Genomic DNA, 23,606 nt, shown 5'->3' on the forward strand with positions numbered 1-23,606 from the left:
TCTCAACAATGTATTTAACATGTTGATGTCATGTAGAACATCATATATATATATATATATATATGTCTTTATACATGCACGTTTCAAGCATTAACTACGAAATTGCCCATTCGCATTTACGTGTATACGTACATGACAAATAGCATGATTATCCTCCACACCGTAATAAGAGCTTGTGCTTTACTTTAAAGATTCAAGTACTTTTAATTTTTTTTAATATAACATGCAGGATGAAAAGAGCGTGTCTTCCGCACCAATTTTTAATATAAATGATTAATATATATATATATATATATATATATATCTATGTATTGCAATATTGCCAAGTAGAAAGAAAGATATAGATCTATAACATTAAAAAAATAAAAATGTTAAATACTTGATGTATTGAGATCACAACAAGCTGACCAAAACTATGTCGGTCAGCTCGATCTTTTTATTGGCACACGACAGCATATCAAGAAGATGCAGCATATTTTACACATATGTTTCCATGCATACTGCAAATTAAGGAAGCTAGCTCGATCGATCGAGCTCCATTACAATATTAATATTTATTCTCAAAGCATTACATGATGAGTACAACTTCATGTAACTTTAGTAGTACTATTTATTCATACTTTCACCACACCACATGAATAATTAAGTAGTACTACTGATTTAAGGTCGTCCTTGAGGTGGCTTGCAACGGCCAAATACGTTTTTTGATTCACACTTGATGGGCTTTTGTTTTCCTATGCATTTGCTATACGCGGGATTGTCACTAGGCTTTCCGCATATTAAAGGCTTGTTGCGATCCCCGGCTTGGCCACCATTACGACCTGCATGAACTGATAAATGAATATAACTACACAATTAGGTCTGTCTTTATATTTAATAGCCAATGTAAAATTATTAGTTATCCCTAATAATTGCATCAACAGATAAAATTATATATTCTACAACTGTCATCTCTATTTTCTAGTAAAATTTCTGAACCTATCTAATACGTAACGAGTTCATTTGAGATCATTCATTTTAGCAGTTAATAAATTATGACATATTTTCTTGATTTTTGGTGCTAGCTTCTGAATCCTGGACCAAGGTATAATTCAAAACTCTCTCTACTAGTTCATGTATGCGTTATTATAATTATATATATATATATATATATATTTAACATGATGATCATTCTTCTTCATGTAGAACATGTATATATAAAACACATGACATGATGAAATTATTTAAACATTAATTAGTAACAAATTAAGGATTGGGAAAATCCATCATGAACAACTTGTGATGTATATAAATAATATCTTTAAATCTTACAATAAGCAGACATGACTAACGAATATAGAAGATGAAATTGTGTACGTGCTCTCACCACTCTTAGCCAGTTCGCGAGTTGCAATTGCAGGGGACAAGATAAGCAGGGAAGCAAAGAGAATGCAAATAACAATGTGACAGCCTTCATTTTGTTCATTTTGAGAAAAGACTGAAAAACATATATATCTAGATATTATCACTATATCTCAATTATCATTCATTCAGTATGTGTCACGTACAGAAGTAGTTAGCTAGAAGTGAAATATTGAATCATTGTAACTATATTTGAGAGAAGTCCTAGGATAATTATTTTATCATGAAATTCATTTATAAGTCTACTTATTAGCACATAAACTATATCATTACTTCAGAAACTTATTACATCAACTAGCTAGTACAAAAAAAAATACTTTTAATAAATTTAATTATCTTAGCTACTCCATATGTAAATTTATTTTTAATCATGTATTTCATAACCCCCACGTTTGATCATGTTTTCATCATGTTATGGAACTGTCATATTTATAATTTTCTAGTTAAGCTTCTGAATATATCAAAATACCTAACAATTAAGTTCGGGTCTTCGAGATTATCTTTAATTTGATAATATATATATATATATATAATATTTTTTAAAAGATCGTAATTAATAATAAAAAATTATGTCTATATTATGTATACAGAACATGTTTACTATGTAAATTAAAAAATTCATACTGTCTCAAATTAACGATAATAACGTTGGGAAAATTAAAATTAAAAATAATAGTTTTTTTTTATTCAAGCAGGGAGTATATATATATATATATATATGACAGATTATGAAAATAGAAGCAAATAAAAAAATTGTGCTCTCACCATCGGCCTCATGATCATGAGCAGCCAAGTCACGAGCCATAATTGAAGGGGACGAGAAAAGAAGGAAAGCCAGGAGAATGCAGCAAATGAGAGAGATAGTCTTCATTTTGGTGATTGCAGATTAGATTGTAGGTGTTGATGAGGCCATTGTCCTCCAGCTAGCTCTTCTATTTATAGGTCCATTCAAGTGTGAATTTGTGCTTAATTGGCCTAGACGCTTTAATTTAATATAAAAGGAGGTCGGATTTTCTTCATTTGATAATATTAGGCATAATTATTTTTTTCATCATCTTCTTATCATTTCATAATTTGATTTTAGATGATACGTTTATAAATAAAATATAATAAATAATCTCAAATCATGATATATTATGAGATGATAAGAAGATAATAATAAATAAAATGATCATTCGCATTTTTCAATATAATAAAAAAATCAAAAAAATCAAAATTAACCACAAAGCAAACAATTATTAAATAAATAAAAACAAAAGTAAAAGTTACCTTTGAGTGTCAGAAAAGATATTGTTTTAATCAAGAAAAATGAAAGAATGAAGACTTATCAATTGACTAGAAAATTAATTGATTACCGACGTAATGGAATATTAATTTTTTCCTTTATTTTATATAGTTCTTGTTTTAAATCCCTCATGATTACCAAATTTATAATTTTGATTTCTGAAATTCTTACCCTACTAATTCCTAATAAATTCAATAGTACTCAAAACTGGTTATAATATTATGAAGAATATATCATCTATATATATAAATTATTTCGTGCCCTCTAGATCAATGAGTAGTTCGTACACTTACCCACCGGAAACAGTGAAAAGAATGAAGATTATTGTACGTACAGATCTATATATAATAATAATTAAGATTCGTAGAGATTGGCCCCAACTGATCGATTTCTCTGATTTTTGGAGACCATAATGGCCGACATGCTTATCTTGTTATATACTTATCATATAAATCAAATCAACAAAAGTTAACGCTGGTGGGCTACCTACATGCACATGATCGATCGAGCCTGCCTTTAGTTAATTGGCTTTCGTCATCCCCATTGCGTAATACTGCATGATGAAAGCTTGTCCCAGTCTATTCACGTGTATACTTTTTCTTTTTCCCTTTGGAATGTGTGGTCTCCGTCTCCCTTCTATATCTACTTCTACTTATATATAAACTGCCAATCGCTTATGAACAGTATTTTCGTATAATATTTTTGTTTTCTATTTTACTCCTGCTTCTATTTTCAAATTTCAATTTTGCCACTGCCATTCTTCCCATTTTGCCCCTGATTCCTCCCGCGCGCGAGGCCCTCCTCCGCTCTCCCCCGTCCTTTTCTTCATCTGCTACGGTGCACCGCCGCATGCCGTCGTGCTTGACACCGCCGCTCTCATTCTCTTCCCTTCGACCGGCGTCCATCCCCTTCCAATCTCAGCCCCTCTCGTGCTGCCGTTGACCGCCACGAGCGAATCCAAGTTGCGGCCCGTCCGATTCTTCGTCGCCTCCAGTGCCCCGCCGCACGTCGGCGTGGCTAACACCGCCCCACTCATTCTCTTCCCCACCGTCCGGCGTTCCTCCCCTTCCAATATCAGCTTCTATCGTGCCGCCGTTAACCGCCACGACGAATCCAAGCCGCGGCTCTTTCTTCTTCTTCTTCTTTTTTTTTTTAATTTTTTTTTATAGGAGCGTCTGTGTCTTTATCGTGTTTTATTTCCTTTAATTTTGAATTATATAAATATTGAATTCAATTGTTACATTTAAGTATAAATCTAATTTTTTTCCTTTTATTAATGATTTATTAAGAAATAAACTTAAATATTTTTTTTATTTCTGGATAAATTGAATAGTTTATTAATTAACCTGAAATTAATTATACTATTTGAGGTAGATCTATAGTTTCTAATGTACTATAGTTTATTTAATTTTTTTAAAGGAAAATTATAGGGTTACTACTCTCCTACTACTCATTTACTACTCTTTTTATATTTGATTTTTTTTTAATTTTTTATTTTACTTAATGGTTAAGGAAGTGATTATTAATAAAATTATATATTTTTTAAATTTTTTCGATTAAGGATGTTAAAAAAATACTTCAAAGAAAATGATAAAAAAAAACTTGAAATTAACTATAAGTAGTAATTGGGTAGTAATAGGGTAGTAACCCTATCATTATCTTTTTTAAAATATAAAGGATGAGACTTTATAAAATATATGATTAAATTATTTAATACTTACCACTATAGTTTTGAATTTTAAAACTGACACATTATATATTTATTTTGGAAATAACAAATATACAACATGCGCATCCAACTATAATTATTAAGAGTAATAATAGTAGGTTGGTTAGTATAATTACAAATTTTCATAAGGAAATAAATTATAACTTCTTAATAATTTAAAAATATAATATGTCATTATTACTATTTTATTTAGCCAAGTGTGAAAATGTTAAATAAATTAATGTTTTTCATTGTTATTATTTCTTATAGTGTTTCTGTTTTAATAATATTAAAAAGAATTATGAAAACTTTTGAAGTAAATTAAAATGATCTGGTTTGCATTCTTAAATTAAGAACTAAACTGCCTTTGAACTAACGCAATAATTTAACATTATTTGTAATGTTAAATAATATGGTCTAGAATATGTTAATATATTAGTACATTTTTAATTTTTTCCTTCTCTGAAAATTTATATAATGTTGGAGAGAGTTAGATGAGATGAAATTTTATAAAAAATAATTGAAAGAGAGAAAGAGTTAAATAAAAAATATTATAAAATTAAAATATTATAAGACACTTAGATTATAACCTTATAATATTATTTTTGTTTTAAGATTTAAAAGGATAAATTATATTTTATTTGAAATTTGAAATTTTGAGAAAGTTATAATGATTATTTTAAAAGTTTTGTATTTCAGTTATGTTTAAAAAGGAGATGGTATATGATATGAAAATTTTGGAATAAAATCTATTTTCAAATTGACTTTTATTTGAAAATAAGTAAGGGATAAACAGTGTTCTTATCAATTTCTCTCTCTTTATTTTCCTGTTTTTCTCATCAAATCTGGTTCTCTTATATTTTTGCTCTTTTTTTTTTTTTGATAGGTTAGATCCTAATTGAGATGAGATTAGTTGAAATGAAAATTAAAAATTAAATAAAATATTGTTATAATATTATTTTTTAATATTATAAAAACATTAGCCTTTTAAACAAGAGAGTTTGGTAAGCTTAACAAAATAATATTTTATTTTTAGTAAAAGAAATAATCTTAATTTGCTTATGGATGTTACATTTCATTTAAGTGCATTCAATTCTTAAGTTTGCTGCCTAACAAGATCCAAAATTATCATTATATGTTATTTTATCTGGAACTCATAAAAATACTATTGGATATAATCATTGATATTAGGGTTTATAATATGAGATAAAAAGGGAAATGATTTAGTCAAAAATTCTTACTCATATGCTGCTTGTGATAATATGATGATTTGCTTTACACGATGATTCTATCTGAAGTTGGTCATATTTTGCTGTCTATTATACATCTCGCAGCATTTAATGGTAGACAACTGGGCATACGTGCAGCGCACGGTGTCCTAACTAGTATATATATAATTATATATATATATATATAATTATCGAGTTATTCATTCAGCCAAAAAAAAAAAGAATAATTGTAGAGCCGCTGTAGTAGTATTTGGCAAATAGAATTTTCATTTTTTTTTTTTCCTAAGCAAGCTTGATCATTAAAAACAACTTACAGAAATAAAGAGTTAGAAGTTACAGACAAACTACAAAATAGAAGTATTACAAGCTTATCAAAACAAGGAGAAGGTCCTTTTCACTATGGAAATCAATGAGACAAGAAGGTAATTTTATGAGGGGTATGCAACCAAGCACATTGTTTGTTGCGACACATTACTCTAAGATATGCGCTAATCGATTTTGATGTCAATGAATTTTATGAGAAGTCCATTTCTAAAAAGATTTTAATAGGAAGATGTAATCTAAAATTACATTGTAAATGAACCACTATGTGGAAGAGGAAGGATTCATGAGTGCATCAGCCACCACTTGACAATCACCTTCAATATTACGATGTTTGGAATCAGTCTTTGAAGAGCCTCTTCAATGGCCAGTTTAGCAGCCATGGCTTCCTTGAAAACTGGCTTGGTGGAAGCAATCTTTCTGGTGGCAGCAAAGACCAGTTCCCCTGTGTGGATCTGCAGAGACGGAGAAAAAAAACTCATTTTCTATTAATAAGACTTACTTATTTACCAAAAAAAAAAAAATTACACAAAACTTATCTATCCGAGATTTCTACCTAAAAAATTATTGAGACGTGTACCAGTATTTAAGAGTAGTCAGTGAATTATTTTTTCAAAAAAATTTACTTTTATCGATAACAGAGTTTTGATATGTCAGGCTATGCGAGGCTCGAGCAATAGAGTGGGCTTTGGCCCAGATTCCAAATAATGATGAAATGGGTTTGCGGTGGAGGAAATGGGATTTGAGTCCAATTTTCTTTTTCTAATATTATGGGCTTCATCTGAAAATAATGTAGGCTGTCATCAAATTTATACATGATTGTTTCTTAAATTCTTACGTACAACCAAAAAATTCGTCCGACTTCTGCAAAACTATAAGGTGAGTATATCATACATGTACGTATTGCATTCCATATATATAGAGAAAGAAGTAGATCGAAAAAATAAAGAAATTATTATAACTGTCTGAATTGGTAAGTTTTAACTTAATATAATTAAAACTTTCTTGTTGTTTAGGTATTTCTTTTCAAGAGTAATGAGGTTTGGACCGTGCACGTACAATTAGAATTTTCATCTCATGAATTCTCAATAGCATTTACTCTTTTTCTTTTTTTTTTTTGGGCTAACCATTTATAATATTATGTATGATCATTTCGTTTTATATCTCAGACTCCTTACTAAATTCAATGATTTGGAGCCTTTCTCTCATAGATTTACTTGATATATATAAAAATCTTCATCACTAAATAATGACCCAATTAGTAATAACCCAAGTCAGTATAGTATTTATAATAAAGGGTAAATGCTTAACAAAGTAGTTAGAAAGAGTGCATGTGAAACCCACCCCGGAGACAATCTCATTCTCTTCATAGATTTTTTAAGGGTTTTGTCTTTAAAAGATAAAATAAAAAATCTAATGTTAATTATGTGCATGACAATCTTTTATTCCATTTCATTATTACTGGTCATTGTAAGAAAATTTCTTATTAATTTTTTATCAGTTATTTTTTATCAAAACAATTATTTTCTGTCAAAATAATTTATTTTCATTACAAATAATCGTTTTTATCACAAATAATTCGCCATAAATATTTATTTTTATTATAATAAATTAATTTTATCATATACATTTTCCTAAACTAGAATCTCAATAATCAAGGCAAATGGAAAGTTCGTGGCTATTGTGTAACATATATATACTACGTTATGGGAGCTTGACCGAGTCCAATCACCAATCTGCAGAGGAGGTCATGGGGAAAGGATCATGCATGTGGTTGGCTTTATTAAAGAAGCACTTGGTTGCAGTGTTTTTGACACCATACCGTACCGACTAGTATTTGCCGTACTGGCCACTAGTCTAATACAGGTAATATAGTCATTTTATACCGGCCAAATACCGGGTATACTGGCCGGTGTTTGATTTTTCAGCAGAATCACATATTTCGGCTAGTACAAAATTATGCTACCTATTTGGAATCTTAGATGACATTTTTGAAATTTCAGTAAATACCTAGGGACAATTTCGGACTTCCACGTAATATATAACTTATGGTTTACTCTTTTTTTTTTTTTATTTCTTTCGCCCAAATCAATTTCAGACTTTCACTTTCAGCCTTTTCCTTCAGTCAGCAGCAGCAGCACCCCTGCACCCAAGTCCCAAATGGCAGCCAGACCTCCGAAATTTTACCCCATCGGTCAGCTCACACCGTCGTCTCGTCACCGTCCGCCGTTGTCTCTGGTAATTTTTCATTAATTTGATTTTTTCGTTACTTTTTTTTTTTTAAATAAATCAGAATTGTAATTTGTAAGTATCCCTGCCTCTGGTAATTTGATTATTTGAAATTTGCAGAACTTGCTCTAGTACTACAAGTAGGAAACTACAGAGGTTTACTGTTAGAAAGTTTTTTGTTAATTATAAAGATGTTTTAGATTATATTTTTATAGTGTTTGTTTGTTTTTAAATTCTACATTGTATCTATGATTCTATAGCTTTGGGGTGATTGTTTGATTGTCAAGGATTGTCATTTTCTCCCAATGTATTTTTTAAAAAAAATAAAACAAGATGTGATGCAATCAACAATTGTAGTTATAATAAATTTGCTAAAAAATATATATGGATAGTCCTTTATCTATAATTTTATTCAATATTCATGAATAATTTCAAATATGTTGTGTACTAATCTTAGTCATAGTACCATGTATGTCCCTTGCGCTTCTGTGGGAAATTTTGATTGCATCCATTGCGAAGCAAAGTTCATCTCACTATTTCTATGGCATCCTACTCGAAACTTGGTGTTTTATAAGCAAAATCTGTGATAAAAAAAAATATCTATGTTCAAGTATTGAACGTGGATGATTAAGCCTAATTGTTTACTGTTTCTATTCCTTAATAAAAGTTACCATCCCCAAATGGGTGATCGTAGGCTGGTAGCACCCTGCCAAATGGACATCCATTATCTTCATTATTCAATACGTTATTACGTATGTGTTAGATTTTATTTGATCTTACATGGCATTAATGTCAATTGTCCATATATGTTGTTAAGAAATCTAATGAAATTGGTGGTGATGACATGATGTTTAATTATAAAAAAAATCTGTGAAATTAAGGAGGGTGAAAAATAAGAAATTCAAGATTCTTTTTACAAAAATATATTTCTCATCTCTGTTTTCTATCATCCTCTCAAATGCTGAATGTTGTTGTTCATCTTTCTAAGTTTCTTACTTCTTTTGACTTTTTTTAATTTTGCTTAATTATAAGTGTTAATTTTTTATACTTTAAGAGTTAAAAATGTCTAGTTGTCAATCAACTGGTAGTATGACTTCAACTCCAACACTTGAGTACTAAGTGAGGGGATTGATTAGATTTTTTGCTCCAAGAATAACTATTGGGACCCAACCTTCAATTACGATTTCTATTTGTTCAAATGAAATAATTGTAAAAATAAAGATGGTTGTAGCACGCTGGTGATATGATGCTAATCTGTCTTTCAATGAGGCTCAATCCAAATTTTATCAACCAGCTATCGATGTCTTGACTGCCATCGGCCAAGATTCAAGAGCCATTCTTTATATGAGTTGAGAGTAAATTTGTTAAATATGGCTATAGATGAGGTTCAAGATTATTTGCAACAAATTAAGTATGTTTGGAATGAGACCGGTTGTTCATTAATGGCAGATAGTTGGACAAACCAGAAGCAACAATCAATAATCAATTTTCTAATTTATTGTCCAAAAGTTATAATGTTCTTGAAGTCTGTTGATACATCTGGCTTTAGAAAAGATGTTAAAACATTGTTTAATATCTTTTGATGAGGTTGTTCAAGAAATTGGAGTTTAGAATCTTGTGCAGTTCATTACGGACAATGATGCAAGTTATAAAGCAGCAGGAAAAAAGTTACAGCAGAAGTATGGCTCTTTCTACTGGTCCTCATGTGCATCTCATTACATAGACTTAATGCTGAAGAATTTTTTTGATCCAATACATTTTCCCCTTATTGATGATACTATAAAACAAAAAAAAATAAAAAAAGATAATAAAGTTCATCTATAATCATGGTTGAGTTTTGGCATTGATGAGAAAAGACTTTACCAAAGGTCATGATTTGTGTCGTCCTGCAATTACAAGATTTGCGATAAATTTTTTAAGTATCCAATGCTGGCTCTTGTTTAAAAAAGAATTCAAACAAATGTTTATTTATAATAAATAGATTGCATCAAGGCATTCTAAAAACAACATAGGGAAGAAGATAGCTGGGATCTTTTTAGAAGATAAAGAGTTTTGAGTTCAATGTTAATTTATTGTTAAAATTAGTAAATCTTTAGTTCGTGTTCTACGACTTGTTGACGGAAATGAGAAGCCTGCAATGAGATACTTGTATGATGCAATGGAAAGAGCCAAATAGAACATAAAAGCAAGATGCAATAACAAAGTTAGTGTATTCAGTCCATTCACCAGGATCATTGATTCTACACGGGATAAGTAGCTTCACAATCCATTACATGCGACGGATTGTTTTCTTAACCCTGGAATTTACTTTAGCCCCAACTTTAAAGATATAAATGATATTATAAGAGGCTTCAACAGCTGTGTTATGAAGATGGAACTTGATCCAGATAATCAAGACAAAGTCATTGTAGAACTTGACTTGTATAAGAATGCAGTATGTGAGTTTGGACATTTTTTAGCAATCCGTCGGTGTGATAAGATTAATCCAGGTATTATTATTTATCATTATCATTTGTTAAATAGTGTGACTTTGTACTTTAAATTTTATCTTATTTTATTTTTACTTGTATTTAATTAATAATTTATAATTACATTATTATTATAGTTGCATGGTGGACCCAATTTAGTTGCGAGGTTCCGATGCTTCAAAGGTTTGCTACTCGAGTACTAAGTCAATGTTGTAGTGTAACTGGATATGAGAGAAACTGGAGCACATTTGATTTTATTTATTCGAACAAGAGAAATAAATTAGTGCATAAACATTTGACTGACTTAGTATTTGTTCATTATAATTTGAAACTGCGAGAGGCATAAATTTTTTTAATACTAATGTTTTTACTGTTGAAAAATATATTAACATTTTCACTTATGTTTAATTTTATTTTGACAGAAGCATAAAAAATGGAAAAGTTGTTTTAGATTCAATCAATCTTGAAAACATTGACTTGATTGAAGAATGGGTGTGTGAAGAATTTAAGCTTCTTGATGGAGAAGATTTGGATTGGACAAGTATTGAGGAGTCATTAGCCTCACTAAATGAGAAAGACGATGATAATGTTGGTGTTGATGTTGATGACGATGGTGACGTTGATAAAAATATTTTGATTAACATGTCAAATCATGATCTTTATTATCTTTTTGATGAGGATGAGTGATTTTTTATGACGGTGGTGATGTAAATGATTTTATCATGATAATGTTGATGTTTATGTTATTATAACATAAACTTAAAACTTGTATTGAGAAGTATTGAACATTGAGTTTATGATTTATTTTGTTGTTATTTTAGAATATAGTTAATGTTTGTATATATATAATGTATCCAGGTATAAACTATTTTGAAACGGTATCGGTATCGAAACGGTATCGGTACTGAAATATTCTTCCGAAATAGTATATAAAATAATATTAATATTAAAATATTTCATTTCAGTATCTTGATCGGTACGACCTCCAATATGGTATTCAAAACTTTACCTGGTAGGTTGTATCATTCTGAAAAGACTGAAGAACATATCTAGAATATTATCACTAAAATTAAGGCTTATATAATTGACCCCAAGTCAAAAAGTAAGGCGGCCAGACACCATTAAATGATGCCAACCAAATGCCTTTGGAAATTTTGGCCTTGGAATCATTAAATCATATCTGAAATCTCAATTATCAAATTCATTCAGTAGTATGTCTCACGTACAGAAGTAGCTAGCTAGAAGTGAAATATTGAGTCATTGTAACTATATTAATTGAGAGAAGTCCTAAGATAATTATTTTATCATGAAATTCATTTATAAGTCTACTTATTAAGACATAAATTAACTATATCATTACTTTAGAAACTTATTACATCAACTAGTACCCAAAAAATAATAATAATAATAATTTTAATATGCTTTAAGCATTAACTATGAAATTTTCTATGCACTTTTACCTAATAAATAACCTCATCTTCCAACATATTAGCAATATGAAGCGTGTCTTCCACGGTATCTTTTGTATACAAACTAAAAATTTTAATGCGTCGAATTAAATCTCTAAACCAGAATATCATAATCAGGCAGATTTGGGCTTAGACGGCTTTACTACTAATGTTAAATATTACTACAAGATCAGTATGTTGGCCGCTCAAGTATGAGTGTCGACCTCGGCCTTAAGTCCTAATATCGATTAAGATACTGTTTAGATGGTTAGTTGAGATGAAATTTAAAAGTTGAATAAAATATTATTTTTTAATATTATTATTATTTTAAAAATTAAAAAAATTGAGTTATTTATTGTATTTTATATAAAAATTTGAGAAAGTTATAATAATAAGATAAGATGAGAGGAAATAATTTTACAAGATGCAGCATATTTTACATATATGTTTCCATACTGCAAAGGAAGCAAGCTCGATCGATCGAGCTCCATTACAATATTAATATTTATTCTCAAAGCATTACATGATGAGTACTACTTCATGTAACTTTAGTAGGTACTATTTATTCATACTTTCACCACACCACTTGAATAATTAAGTAGTACTACTGATTCAAGGTCCTTGAGCTGGCTTGCAATTACGCTTATATTGGCTTCTTGGATGACACTTGATGGGCTTTTGTTTTCCTATGCAAGAACTATATCGAGGATTGCCAGGCTTTCCGCATGGTGATACTGCTGGTTTGTTGGGATTCTTGGTTCCACGAGTAATTACTGCATCGATCGAAGATAAGTACTAGATAAGCTCTTTATATTCATGATAAACAATGTTAACATGATGATGTGTAGAACATGCATAAATAAAACACACTTATTTGTTCTACACATATGATGAAAAATTATTTAAGGATAATAATATATTTATACTTTTTTTTATTATTGCTTTACTACTTAGCTATTTTTTTTCTCTTTGCTGTTTGGATATGGATCAAAAATTTCAAAATATGATATTCTTGTATAATTTTAAAGAAAATAAATTCAATCAATTAATTAATCATGTAATTTAATTAAAAATAAATCCAATTTTATAAAAATTGGCACAAAGAATGTCATGTTCTGAAATTTTTTATCTAGATTGAAAAGATAAAAAAAAATAATAAAATAAAATAGCTGAATAGTAAATCAATAATAAAGGAAATATAAAGGTAAGTATCATTAAGCATTATTTAACCGACTAGTCACAAATTAAGGATTGGGAAATCCAAATAAAAATTGTTATTATATAAAAGCTGCAAAAGGATAATATTTAAAACTGTGGTCATCATGAGCAACTTCTATGTGAAATATATAATATCTTTTGAATTTTGCAATAGAGAAATGTTGGAGAATAGCTGGAAGCCGCAGCATATTGTGAAGAAATTTTTTATTTTTTTTTATTTTTTTCCATCTCATCACTTTAGGTGTGCTGGGACTTCTTCACACAGTAGAGTGTGAAGAAGATTTTTTCTTTGCAAGAAGCTGATGACATGACCAATGAATATAAAAGATGCAGTACTGTGCTCTCACCTTTAGAATTCGCATCAGCCAGTTTGCGAGCTGCAATTAAGGGGACGAGATAAGAAGGGAAGCGAAGAGAATGAAAATAAGAATGATAGCCTTCATTTTGTTGATTGGTGCTGAGAGGCCACTTTCCTCCTACACTCCTATTTATTGACAACCATGCATGTGTAATTTGTATATATGTGAATGTGGTTGGAAATTTCTTTCGGTTGATAATTATACATACGCACGTACGTACAGTCAGATCAAGTGGTTTCAAAAGGCTACCTTTAGTTTGGAAGAAAAGATGGAAGTTAATTGGAAATTTTATATGAATAAAAAATGAAAGCAAGAAGACCTAGCAATCAGATGCCATGCATGTTCGTGATGCCATGCATCATGAGGTGGTACAAGTACAACTGTCCATCATGTGACTCTTTTTCTTTGTCCATTTTTATGGGTTTTGTCTTTAAAAGAAAGAAAGAAAGACAGAAAAATCTAATGTTAATGGAAAATACTTGGGCCACCAAGCGGTGGTCCCAAGACATTTTTCTGGATGCTCTTTTTTCTTAGCTGATTAAAAAATGTTTTTTGATAATATTATAAATTTTTTTAAAAATATATTTAAAGATATAAAAAATATATAAAAATATAAATATAAAAATAAAAGGCCAAATGGTCTTGTGGGAAAAAATTCTTGGTAGAATTTGTCAATGACTGTAGCACCATCTAATGTTAATTATCATGACACCATTTGATCTTTTATTAATTCTCTTTCATTATTACTAGTCATTATAAGAAACTTATTTTTTAATTTGTGGTCATTTGTTTTTTAAAATGATTATTTTTAAAAAAAAAATAAGAATAATATCATTATAAATAATCATTTTTATCATAAATATTTATTTTTATTGTAATGAATATACACATTTTTCTAAAATAGAATCTCCATGATCAAATGGAAAGTTTGTGGCTATTGCGTAACATATACTACATTATGGGAGCTTGACCGAGTCCAATCACGATCTGCAGACTGGTGAGGAGGTCATGGGAAAGGGATGCATGCATGTGGTTGGCTTTATTAAAGAAGCACTTGGTAGGATATATGTATCATTCTGAAAAGACTGAAAAACATATATATCTAGATATTATCACTAAAACCAAGGCTTATATAGTTGACCCCAAGTCAAAAGTAAGGTGGCCGGACACCATAATGGAAATCAGGGTGGTATGCTTGTCTGATTAAGTAAAGTCGTGAGCATGCATAGAATAGAGAATGGACGTTCCAAGTCACGTGGACTCGTGCTTGACTTTGTCGCGTGTAAATGGTAAGGTGGTGGCATGGGATCTTTTCATCATTCCATATATAATACACGTAATCAGAACAGGCCAAGTTTGAGAGGTATGCATGATCAATATTGATCAAAAGAGAGAAGAAAAGTTAATTGGCTGAGTTGGTCACAAATGGAGCATTCCAGAAACATAGGTTAAACCTGTTGCACACAACTTAAGAAAGGCAGCTTTATTTGTTAAAGACAGTTTAGTTGATATGGAGAAAAGCAATTGTACCAGTTCTTGTTATCAATGGATGAAGTTGTTTTCTCAAAAAATAAATATTGATCAAAAGCAAAGCTAGGACGTAGCTGCAAAAGTTACCTTTAATTGGAAGATAAAAGATTAAACTTTTTAAAATGTTTAAAGATATAAAAATATATATATAGAAGAAAACTATTTATTAATTTGTGGTCAGTTATTTTTTTTATCAAAATGAGTATATTATTATTACAAATAATTATTTTTATTACAAATAATTTGTTATAAATATTTATTTTTATTGTAATTAATATACATATTTTTTTAAAATAGAATTTCATTGATCAAATGGAAAGTTTGGCTATTGTGTAACATACACTACATTATGGGAGCTTGAGTCCAATCACGATCTGCAGAGTAGTGAGGAGGTCATGGGGCAGGGATGCATGTGCATGGCTGGCTTTATTAAAGAAGCAACTTGGTAGGATGTATCATTCTTCTTTTTTTTTCTTTTTTTTTCTTTTTTTTTTTTGGAAAAGATAACTTTCATTTCATAACTCCAAGATTTATCAAAAGCAATACTAGGAAGGACAACATCTTGTCCCTCCTCCATCCAAACTGACTCATTAACCAAAGACAAAGCAAATTTTGCAACAACATGAGCAACTTTGTTTCTTCCCTTAATGAAAGTTTCCAAGTTGGATGCCAAGCCATAATATGCCTTATGTCTTCAATTATCTGTCCTAACCATAAAAAATCTGAGTTATCTGCATTGATTGCTTCTACAACCATCTTAGCATCACTTTCATATTTAACAGGTTCAAAACCCAGTTCATGACACAAAGTTACAGCCCTTAATAATGCATAGCACTCATCTAGGTATGCAAAAGGAACACATGATCTAGGAGCAGAAAGCACCATTTGTACATCACCTAAGCAATCTCTAATGACTATACCAAGGCCCATATGCTGCTGTATCTTGTCAAAACCAGCATCTAGATTAACTTTCATCCACCCGGGGGCAGGAGCCTTCCATACTCTTCCAGCTCCAGTTGTATAGCTTGCAACAAAAGTAGAATCATGACTACCAGCACCATTCTCTTCCCTTCCACTTGCATCTGTACTTACAACTTTGAACAAATCTATATCAGAAGCAGCTAACTTGAGCACTAGTGATGGCCTAATGAACTGATTCTTGAAGATAAAATGATTCCTTCTAGTCCAGAGTCTATAACATATTTCAGAAATCAAATCCAATTTGTCGCCATCTAATCTTTCAAGAAAATCATATCACAAACTTGCAAAATCAGCATACCTCCCGCTCCATTTCTTGACAGGACTATCTCCATTCCCCCACTCATCTCCTGCTGGTGGGCATTCCCATAATACATGTAAAACAGTCTCTTCCTCAAGGTTACAGATAGGATAAAGAGAATACTTTAAAATTTGTTTCTTTACAAGATTAACTCTAGTAGGTAAAAGATCATCCAGAACTTTCCACATAAACTATTTCACCTTCTTAGTAACTCTAAGTTTCCAGATTTTATGCCATTGAAATTGATCATGATGTGCACATGAGGACTCGCCATAATTCTATCTTTTTATACCTAAATTAGAAAAATAGGCACTCTTAACATAAAAGACTCCCTTGTTAGAAAAGCCCCAAATAATTTTATCCTCTGTATTTCTTGAACTGATAGGAATACTACAAATAAATCTTGCTTCATTTCGATTAAACACCTCTTCAATCAACTCCTTTCTTCCATCCATGTCTCTCTTTATGAGAATAGAAATTGTGACTTCAGTACCAATTTTATTAGGCACAGTCTGGACTTAGTATGACATTGTAGCGATTTATCGTTTGGAAGTTCAACTCATCTCAACTCATCATTACAACTTTTTTAAATTCCAACATAAAATATAATAAACAATTCAACTTTTTCAAATTCTAAAATAATAATAATAATAAACAATAATATTCTAATAATATTTTATCATCTAAACTCAAATCAACTCAATTCAATTTAACATCGAAACGCACCCTCAAAACTAACTATAAATCTCTCCAAATTTGAGAAGGACGCTCCCTAATTTAGCATTAACAATCTGACCATTTTTAAAGTATTTTGTTTTAAAGATACGGGCCACTAATGATGAAGGGGCGTTCTGAAAGGACTGAAAAACATAAGAAAAATGTTATTTTTATAGTTTATTTTTACCGCTCTATTATATTGTTGTGATTTTTTTTTTAATTTTTTTTTACTTATTAATTAAGAAAATATTTTTTAATAATATTATGATTTTTTTATTCTTTTAAAAAATATTAAAAAATATATATATATAAAAAAAAAATTTTACCTAACGGTAGCCCCGGAAGGAGCGGTGGACGTACCAGCTCTCAAAACATATATATCATATGGATCGTGCTACAGCCCCCGCTAGGAGCTCCCGCTGGGGCTATAGTGTATTTTTGTATGTGTTTTTTTTTAAGTTGTTTTTTATATAATTTTTTTAATATTTTTTAATATTTTTTAAAAAATAAAATAAATTTAGAACATTATTAAAAACACTTTTTTAATCAAGAAGTAAAAAAAAATTATTAAAAAATACTTCCTTAATCACGAAGTAAAATAAAAAATCATATAAAATATTTTATATTTTACTTCGTGATTAAGTAAGTATTATTTAATAATATTATAAATTTTTTTATTTTTTAAAAATATTTAAAATCATTAAAAACATCTACATAAAAAAAGAATTAAAAAATACACATAAAAAAATACACGCTCCAGCGGGAGCTCCCAGCGGGAGCTCTAGCATTTTCCATATCATATCTAGATAGAGAAATGCCATGCCCACCGCCCGTTTTGTCCCGCTCCAACTTCCCGCTGTACGTGGTATGCCCACGTTGTATGTTTTAGAAATAAAAAATAATAATGCTACAGTTACCTGTATTGTCTCTCCATTTCATCATCTTCAAGCTTCGTCAAAAAGCCAGAAAAATCCATTTCGAGACCCATTTAGACTTCGCATATTGTCCCTCCATTTCGTAGTCTTCAAGCTTTGTCAAAAAGCCAGAGAAACCCATTTTTACTTCGCATTTCATCTTCAGAGAAACCCATTTCGACTTCGCATTTCATCTTCAGAGAAACCCATTCCGCCCACCTTCTTCGCATTTCACGTGGTCTTCGTCTTCGCATAAGCCTACAGAGAAACCCATTCCGCCCACCTTCTTCGCATTTCACGTGGTCTGTTATCTTAGCATAAGCCTACGGAGAAGCCCATTCCGCCCACCTCGTCTTCTGCAGACGTATGAGAAAGCTTCCTTTACGTAACAATGGTGCGAGTTAGTGTTTTGAATGATGCTCTTAAGAGCATGTACGATGCTGAGAAGTGTGGGAAACGCCAGGTCATGATCAAGCCATCCTCAAAAGTGATAATCAAATTCCTCCTTATTATGAAGAAGCATGGTCACATTGGAGAGTTTGAGTATGTTGACGACCACAAGTCTGGTAAAATTGTGGCGTTATTAGTCCTCGTTTTGATGTAGGCCTCAAAAAGATTGAAGGCTGGACTGCAAGGTTGATCCCTCTAGACAGTTTTTTAATATTGGTTATAATAAAAGACGGTGGGAGAAAGAATGTTGGTGGTAAAGTACCTAGTTTCGTTTACTAGGCTGAGTTTTTGCCCAAAATGATCCGAATTTTTCTGCTTTTGTCGGGAGTTGGAGATTTTTTACTTCTGAAGAAGAAATGACGAGCCGCGGGAGAAGATGATGGGCAGGATATCAGCTTTGCCTTTTTTTTATTTTTTAAATACGTGGCATGCCACGTAAAACGGTAAAACAAAACGGTAAATATGAACGGTTACCGTAGCATCGCCCATCTAGATATTATCACTAAAAGTAAGTCGGCCAGAAACCATCATGGAAATCATAGATAGAGAAGGGACGTAAGGTAGTGGCATGGGATCTTTTCAACGTTCGATAAAACACGTAATCAGAATAGGCCAACTGGCCAAGTTTGGGAGGTATGCATGATCATTGATTGATCAAAAGCAAAGCTAGGTAGCTGCAAAATTAAACTTTTTACGAAGGATCGCTATTATTAATGCGTAATACCCCATGATGATCGGATCTTCTTCCTGTCTAATCATGTGTTGCTTTTTTTTTTTCTTTTTAATATTTTATCCTAAATAGAAAATATTAGATATTCCGCTGGAAGTTTTTATTTTTTATTTTACTTGATGATTAAGTAAATATTTTTTAATAATTTTTTTTAACTTTTTGATTAAGAAAATATTTTTTAATAATATTTTAATTTTTTTTTAAATATTTAAAAGTATAAAAAAAAATCTATATAAAAAATATATTAAAAAAATATATGAAAAAAATATATTAAACCCAACGGAAACTGCAGCATGATTCTTATATACATAAAAGGAAGGAAAATAATAATGTCACCGTTAGTTTTTACCGTTCCTTTTTACAGTTGTAGTTTTTTATTTTATTTTTTAATTTTTCTTTTTACTTAGTGATTAAGAAAATATATTTTAATAATTTTTTTATTTTTTATTTTTTAAAAAAATATATAAAAATATTAAAAAATACATATAAAAAAATATAACAAAAAAATAACACCTAACGATAACTTTTAGCGGGACCTGAGAGCGGTTTACGTAGCACCATCCTTTTATAGATAGATAGAATTATTGAGTCCTTCGTATGTCAGTCTTGAGAGTACTATTCAAACAATTATTGAACCAAAAAAATATATTTATAAGTGTGTTTATAATTAATTAGTACATTAAATATATCATTAATGTGAATAAAGAAAGAAAATAGTAACTAAATGAGTGCTACATCCCCGACTCCGAGGATCTCCCGAGAAGGCAAAAAAAAAAAAAAGATTTTTTATTTATTTTTTTGGTATATTTAAATATTTTTAAAAATAAAATTCATAATATTATTAAAAAATATTTTTTAATCACTAAATAAAAAACAAAAAAAACACAATCGGGAGAAATGATCGACACCATTATCGAAATCCTGACATTTCTCAAATGGTAAACCAAATCAAGTTGTATATATTAATTTAAAAAACGGTTATGGCTTGACAAAGTAGTTAAAAATTAAAATAGAGTGTGAAAGCGTGGAGGCAATCTCATTCTCATGTGTCATTCACTTATCCTAAACGGACTTGTTAGCTACACGCAGTTTGACGTACCAAATCACGTATCAATTCTCAGATAATTTTTTTTATTATAAAAAATAAAAGAAATTTTTTTTTGAGAAAAGAATAAGGTCTTCTGTCTCACAAAAATCATTTTTGTCTTCAATTCGCATTATTTCATTAAACGAATGTCTTATATTTAATATTAGTGAGCAGTTTGGTGTGCGAAATCATTTGCAATAAGACTTTTCCTATTCTAAAATATAATATCTTAATGATCAAATGGAAAACTCATGGTATTGGCTATTGTTAATCGCATGGGACGTCACCCCCTTTATTCGGCTTCCGTCGTCCCTATTACGTCATTCTGTCGTCTTTAACAATATTGCTACAGGTACACGCCGTGGGGTACCATTTGCTAAATCGACTGACGTGGCTAAATCAAAATGTTCTCACCAGTGTCAAAATCGTATTTTCATCCACAAATGATGAAAGTGAAATCACCGTCGTCTAGTTGAACCAACCCCATCGTGGCATCAAACCCATCCCAGAAGAAATATCGTCGTTGTGCGAACGTTGTGCCGTTGAACCCTCATCTGCACCGGTGGTTGATTTATGTGTTAGAGATAGTGTCGTCATGCCGTCGTGGGTAGACCAAGGTTTATGCCTCTGTTTTATGCAGTTTTTACTTATACAAAAATGCCTCTATTTTATATAGAGGGTAGACCAAGGTGTAATGTATTTTCCTGAAGTATGGTGGAAGCTTTGATAGTAATCTGCAGTAATATTCCTGATAGTAAACTTAAGAATTTGAGGTTTATCATCTACAATCCACAGTTGTCTAAAAATATATCGGGAACCATGCCATGGAGATTGTTTCTCCTTAGATTCAGCACCCCAAGAGTCATACTCATCCTAACCAAGCATTCTACAATCATGCCACTGAAGGAATTATTAGACAGATCTAAAACTTGGAGGTATGCTGCATTGCAAATTGATGCTGGTATGCTCCCTTTGAATTTATTGCTTGAAAGAAAAAAGAAATAAGCATAAGAAATGAAGTCACTAATGTTATATGGTATGACAAAGCTGAAATCATTCATTGAGAAATCCAAATACGTGGCAGATGGTGGGAGATCTGGGAGTTGCCCCTGGAGTCGGTTGGAACAAATGTCCAAGAAACTCAGTGAAGAAATATTGAGTGAAGATCCTTCTAGACTCTACAAAACGATGGTGTGAACATACCGTTTCACTAATCCCCTGTAGAATTATGGGTATGCGGCCTCCCGGGTGCAAATAGCATTTTTGTGTCTCTAATCACGTGTTTGCTTTTATTTTCTATTTTTATAATATATTTTATAGATATATGGAATTAGAGAAATGATTTTTACAAATTTTAAATAGATAAATCTTATGCAAATTTTTGTAAAAAAATAGATATCATCTTAAAAAAAATATAAAAAAAAATTAATTTTTTATTAATAAAACTCACTTTTTTACAAATATATAATATATATATATATATTATACAAAACTTATTTATTCGAGATTTCTATCTAAAAAATTATTGAGACTTGTACCAGTATTTGAGAGTAGTCAGTAAATTATTTTTTCAAGAAAATTTATTTTCATGTTCTTTTATCGATAACATAGCTTTGATATGCCAGGCTATGCGAGGCTCGAGCAATAGAGTGGGCCTTGGCCTAGATTACTAATAATGATGAAATGGGTTTGCAGTGGAGGAAATGGGATTTGAGTCCAATTTTGTTATTCTAATATTATGGGCTTCATCTGACACATGCTCCCAAAGCCCAACTGAAAATAATGTAGGCTGTCATCGAGTTCATACATAATTGTTTCTTAAATTCTTACGTACAACCAAAAAATTCGTCCGCAAAATTATAAGGTGATTATATCATACATATGTACGTATTGCATTGCCGCGCCTGTTTGGAAACTTACACCTCGGTTTCAGTTTCCCTATGCATTTGCTATGCAATTGCAGGGGACAAGATAAGCAGGGAAGCAAAGAGAATGTAAATAAGAATGATAGTCTTCATTTTGTTGATTACTGATTAATGGTTTGTGCTGAGTTTTCCATTTTCCTCCTACACTCCAATTTATAGAGTACCATTCAAGTGCATGTGTAATTAGTGTGTGAATGTGGTTCGAAATTTCATAATCAGGCAGATTTGGGTTTAGAGGGCTTTGCTGCTAATATTACCACGAGACCAGTATGATGGGCCGCGCAAGTATGAGTGTCGACCTTCGCCGTAAATCCTAACATTGATTAAGGTGCCGTTTGGATAAAAATTAAAAGTTAAATAAAATATTATTATTTTTAATATTATTATTATTTAAAGAATTAAAGAAATTAAATTATTTATTATATTTTATATAAGAATTTGAAAAAGTTATAATGATGAGATAAAATACTTTTACTATCAAACGGGATCTAAGAGCACTAGCCAAATGTCAGTGCCTAGCTAAATTTTGTCAAAGTAACTCAAAAGTGATCTGCATTAGAGTAATCAAAACTCCAAGATTCTACTTTTGAGTTACAGTAAATTCATCTATTTCTCTAAATTTAGTCAATCACTATTCATCTCTAAAATAATATTTTACTTCAAAAATATTCTCAATGACTACTATTGGATAATTAGGTTAAGGAAAAAATAGTTGAAAAATAATAATTTTAAGTAAAAATTAAATTATTAATTAATATATAGTGTATTTGTAAAATAAAAAAAAAAATATATTATTAAAAGATTTAATATTATATTATTATTTTAATCTAATGCGAATTAACCTTTCTAATAGTTTTCACTTTATTCAAAACTTCAACTTTTAGTACTTCAGCCTAAATGGACTTTCAAGAGCGATTCGGATTCAAAAATGAGTTAAGATGGGTTAATATAGTTTGTGAATAATAAAATAAAAGTTAAATTATTTATTATATTTTGTATAAAAATTTAAGAAAGTTATTTTGATGTTTGAAAAAATTGAATTGATTATTATCTTTTGTGTAGAAATTTTAAAAAAAATTATAATAATAAAATGATATGAGTTGAGATAGATTTTAAATATAAACGACACCTTGTCGGAGTTTGAGAACACCTGCACTCCAATTTATAGGCCATTCCAACTTTCAAGTCACGTGGAATTGTGCTTGACTTTGTCGCGTGTAATCAGAACAGGCCATGTTTGAGGGGTATGATCATTGATCCAAAGCAAAGATAGATAGCTGCGAAAGTTACCTTTAATTGGAAGATAAA

The 23,606-nt window shown here is 30.5% G+C and overlaps 1 protein-coding gene, 2 long non-coding RNA genes and 1 other non-coding gene across 4 annotated transcripts; all 4 read right to left on the reverse strand.

The window, feature by feature from the left end:
• Positions 1 to 387: 387 nt before the first annotated feature.
• LOC108984104 lies at positions 388 to 2,369 on the reverse strand. Its single transcript, XR_001994969.2, has 2 exons — positions 2,167 to 2,369; positions 388 to 830 (listed from the first exon to the last, which is right to left on the reverse strand). It is a non-coding gene; the product is annotated as an uncharacterized LOC108984104 (long non-coding RNA).
• Positions 2,370 to 8,271: 5,902 nt separating this feature from the next.
• LOC118344340 lies at positions 8,272 to 8,350 on the reverse strand. The gene has a single exon (XR_004798113.1). It is a non-coding gene; the product is annotated as a small nucleolar RNA snoR104 (small nucleolar RNA).
• A 4,192-nt stretch (positions 8,351 to 12,542) lies between these two features.
• Positions 12,543 to 13,801, reverse strand: LOC108984103. The gene is made up of 2 exons (XR_001994968.2): positions 13,655 to 13,801; positions 12,543 to 12,862 (listed from the first exon to the last, which is right to left on the reverse strand). It is a non-coding gene; the product is annotated as an uncharacterized LOC108984103 (long non-coding RNA).
• Positions 13,802 to 15,706: 1,905 nt separating this feature from the next.
• LOC108984101 lies at positions 15,707 to 18,842 on the reverse strand. Its single transcript, XM_035684436.1, has 3 exons — positions 18,110 to 18,842; positions 16,476 to 16,524; positions 15,707 to 16,388 (listed from the first exon to the last, which is right to left on the reverse strand). The coding sequence occupies exons 1-3, from the start codon at positions 18,132 to 18,134 to the stop codon at positions 15,707 to 15,709; spliced, it is 756 nt and encodes a 251-aa protein (XP_035540329.1). The 5' UTR covers positions 18,135 to 18,842.
• Between the last annotated feature and the right edge of the window lie 4,764 nt (positions 18,843 to 23,606).

This window comes from Juglans regia, chromosome 1, assembly GCF_001411555.2.
Source record: "Juglans regia cultivar Chandler chromosome 1, Walnut 2.0, whole genome shotgun sequence".
Classification (NCBI taxonomy): Eukaryota; Viridiplantae; Streptophyta; class Magnoliopsida; order Fagales; family Juglandaceae; genus Juglans; species Juglans regia.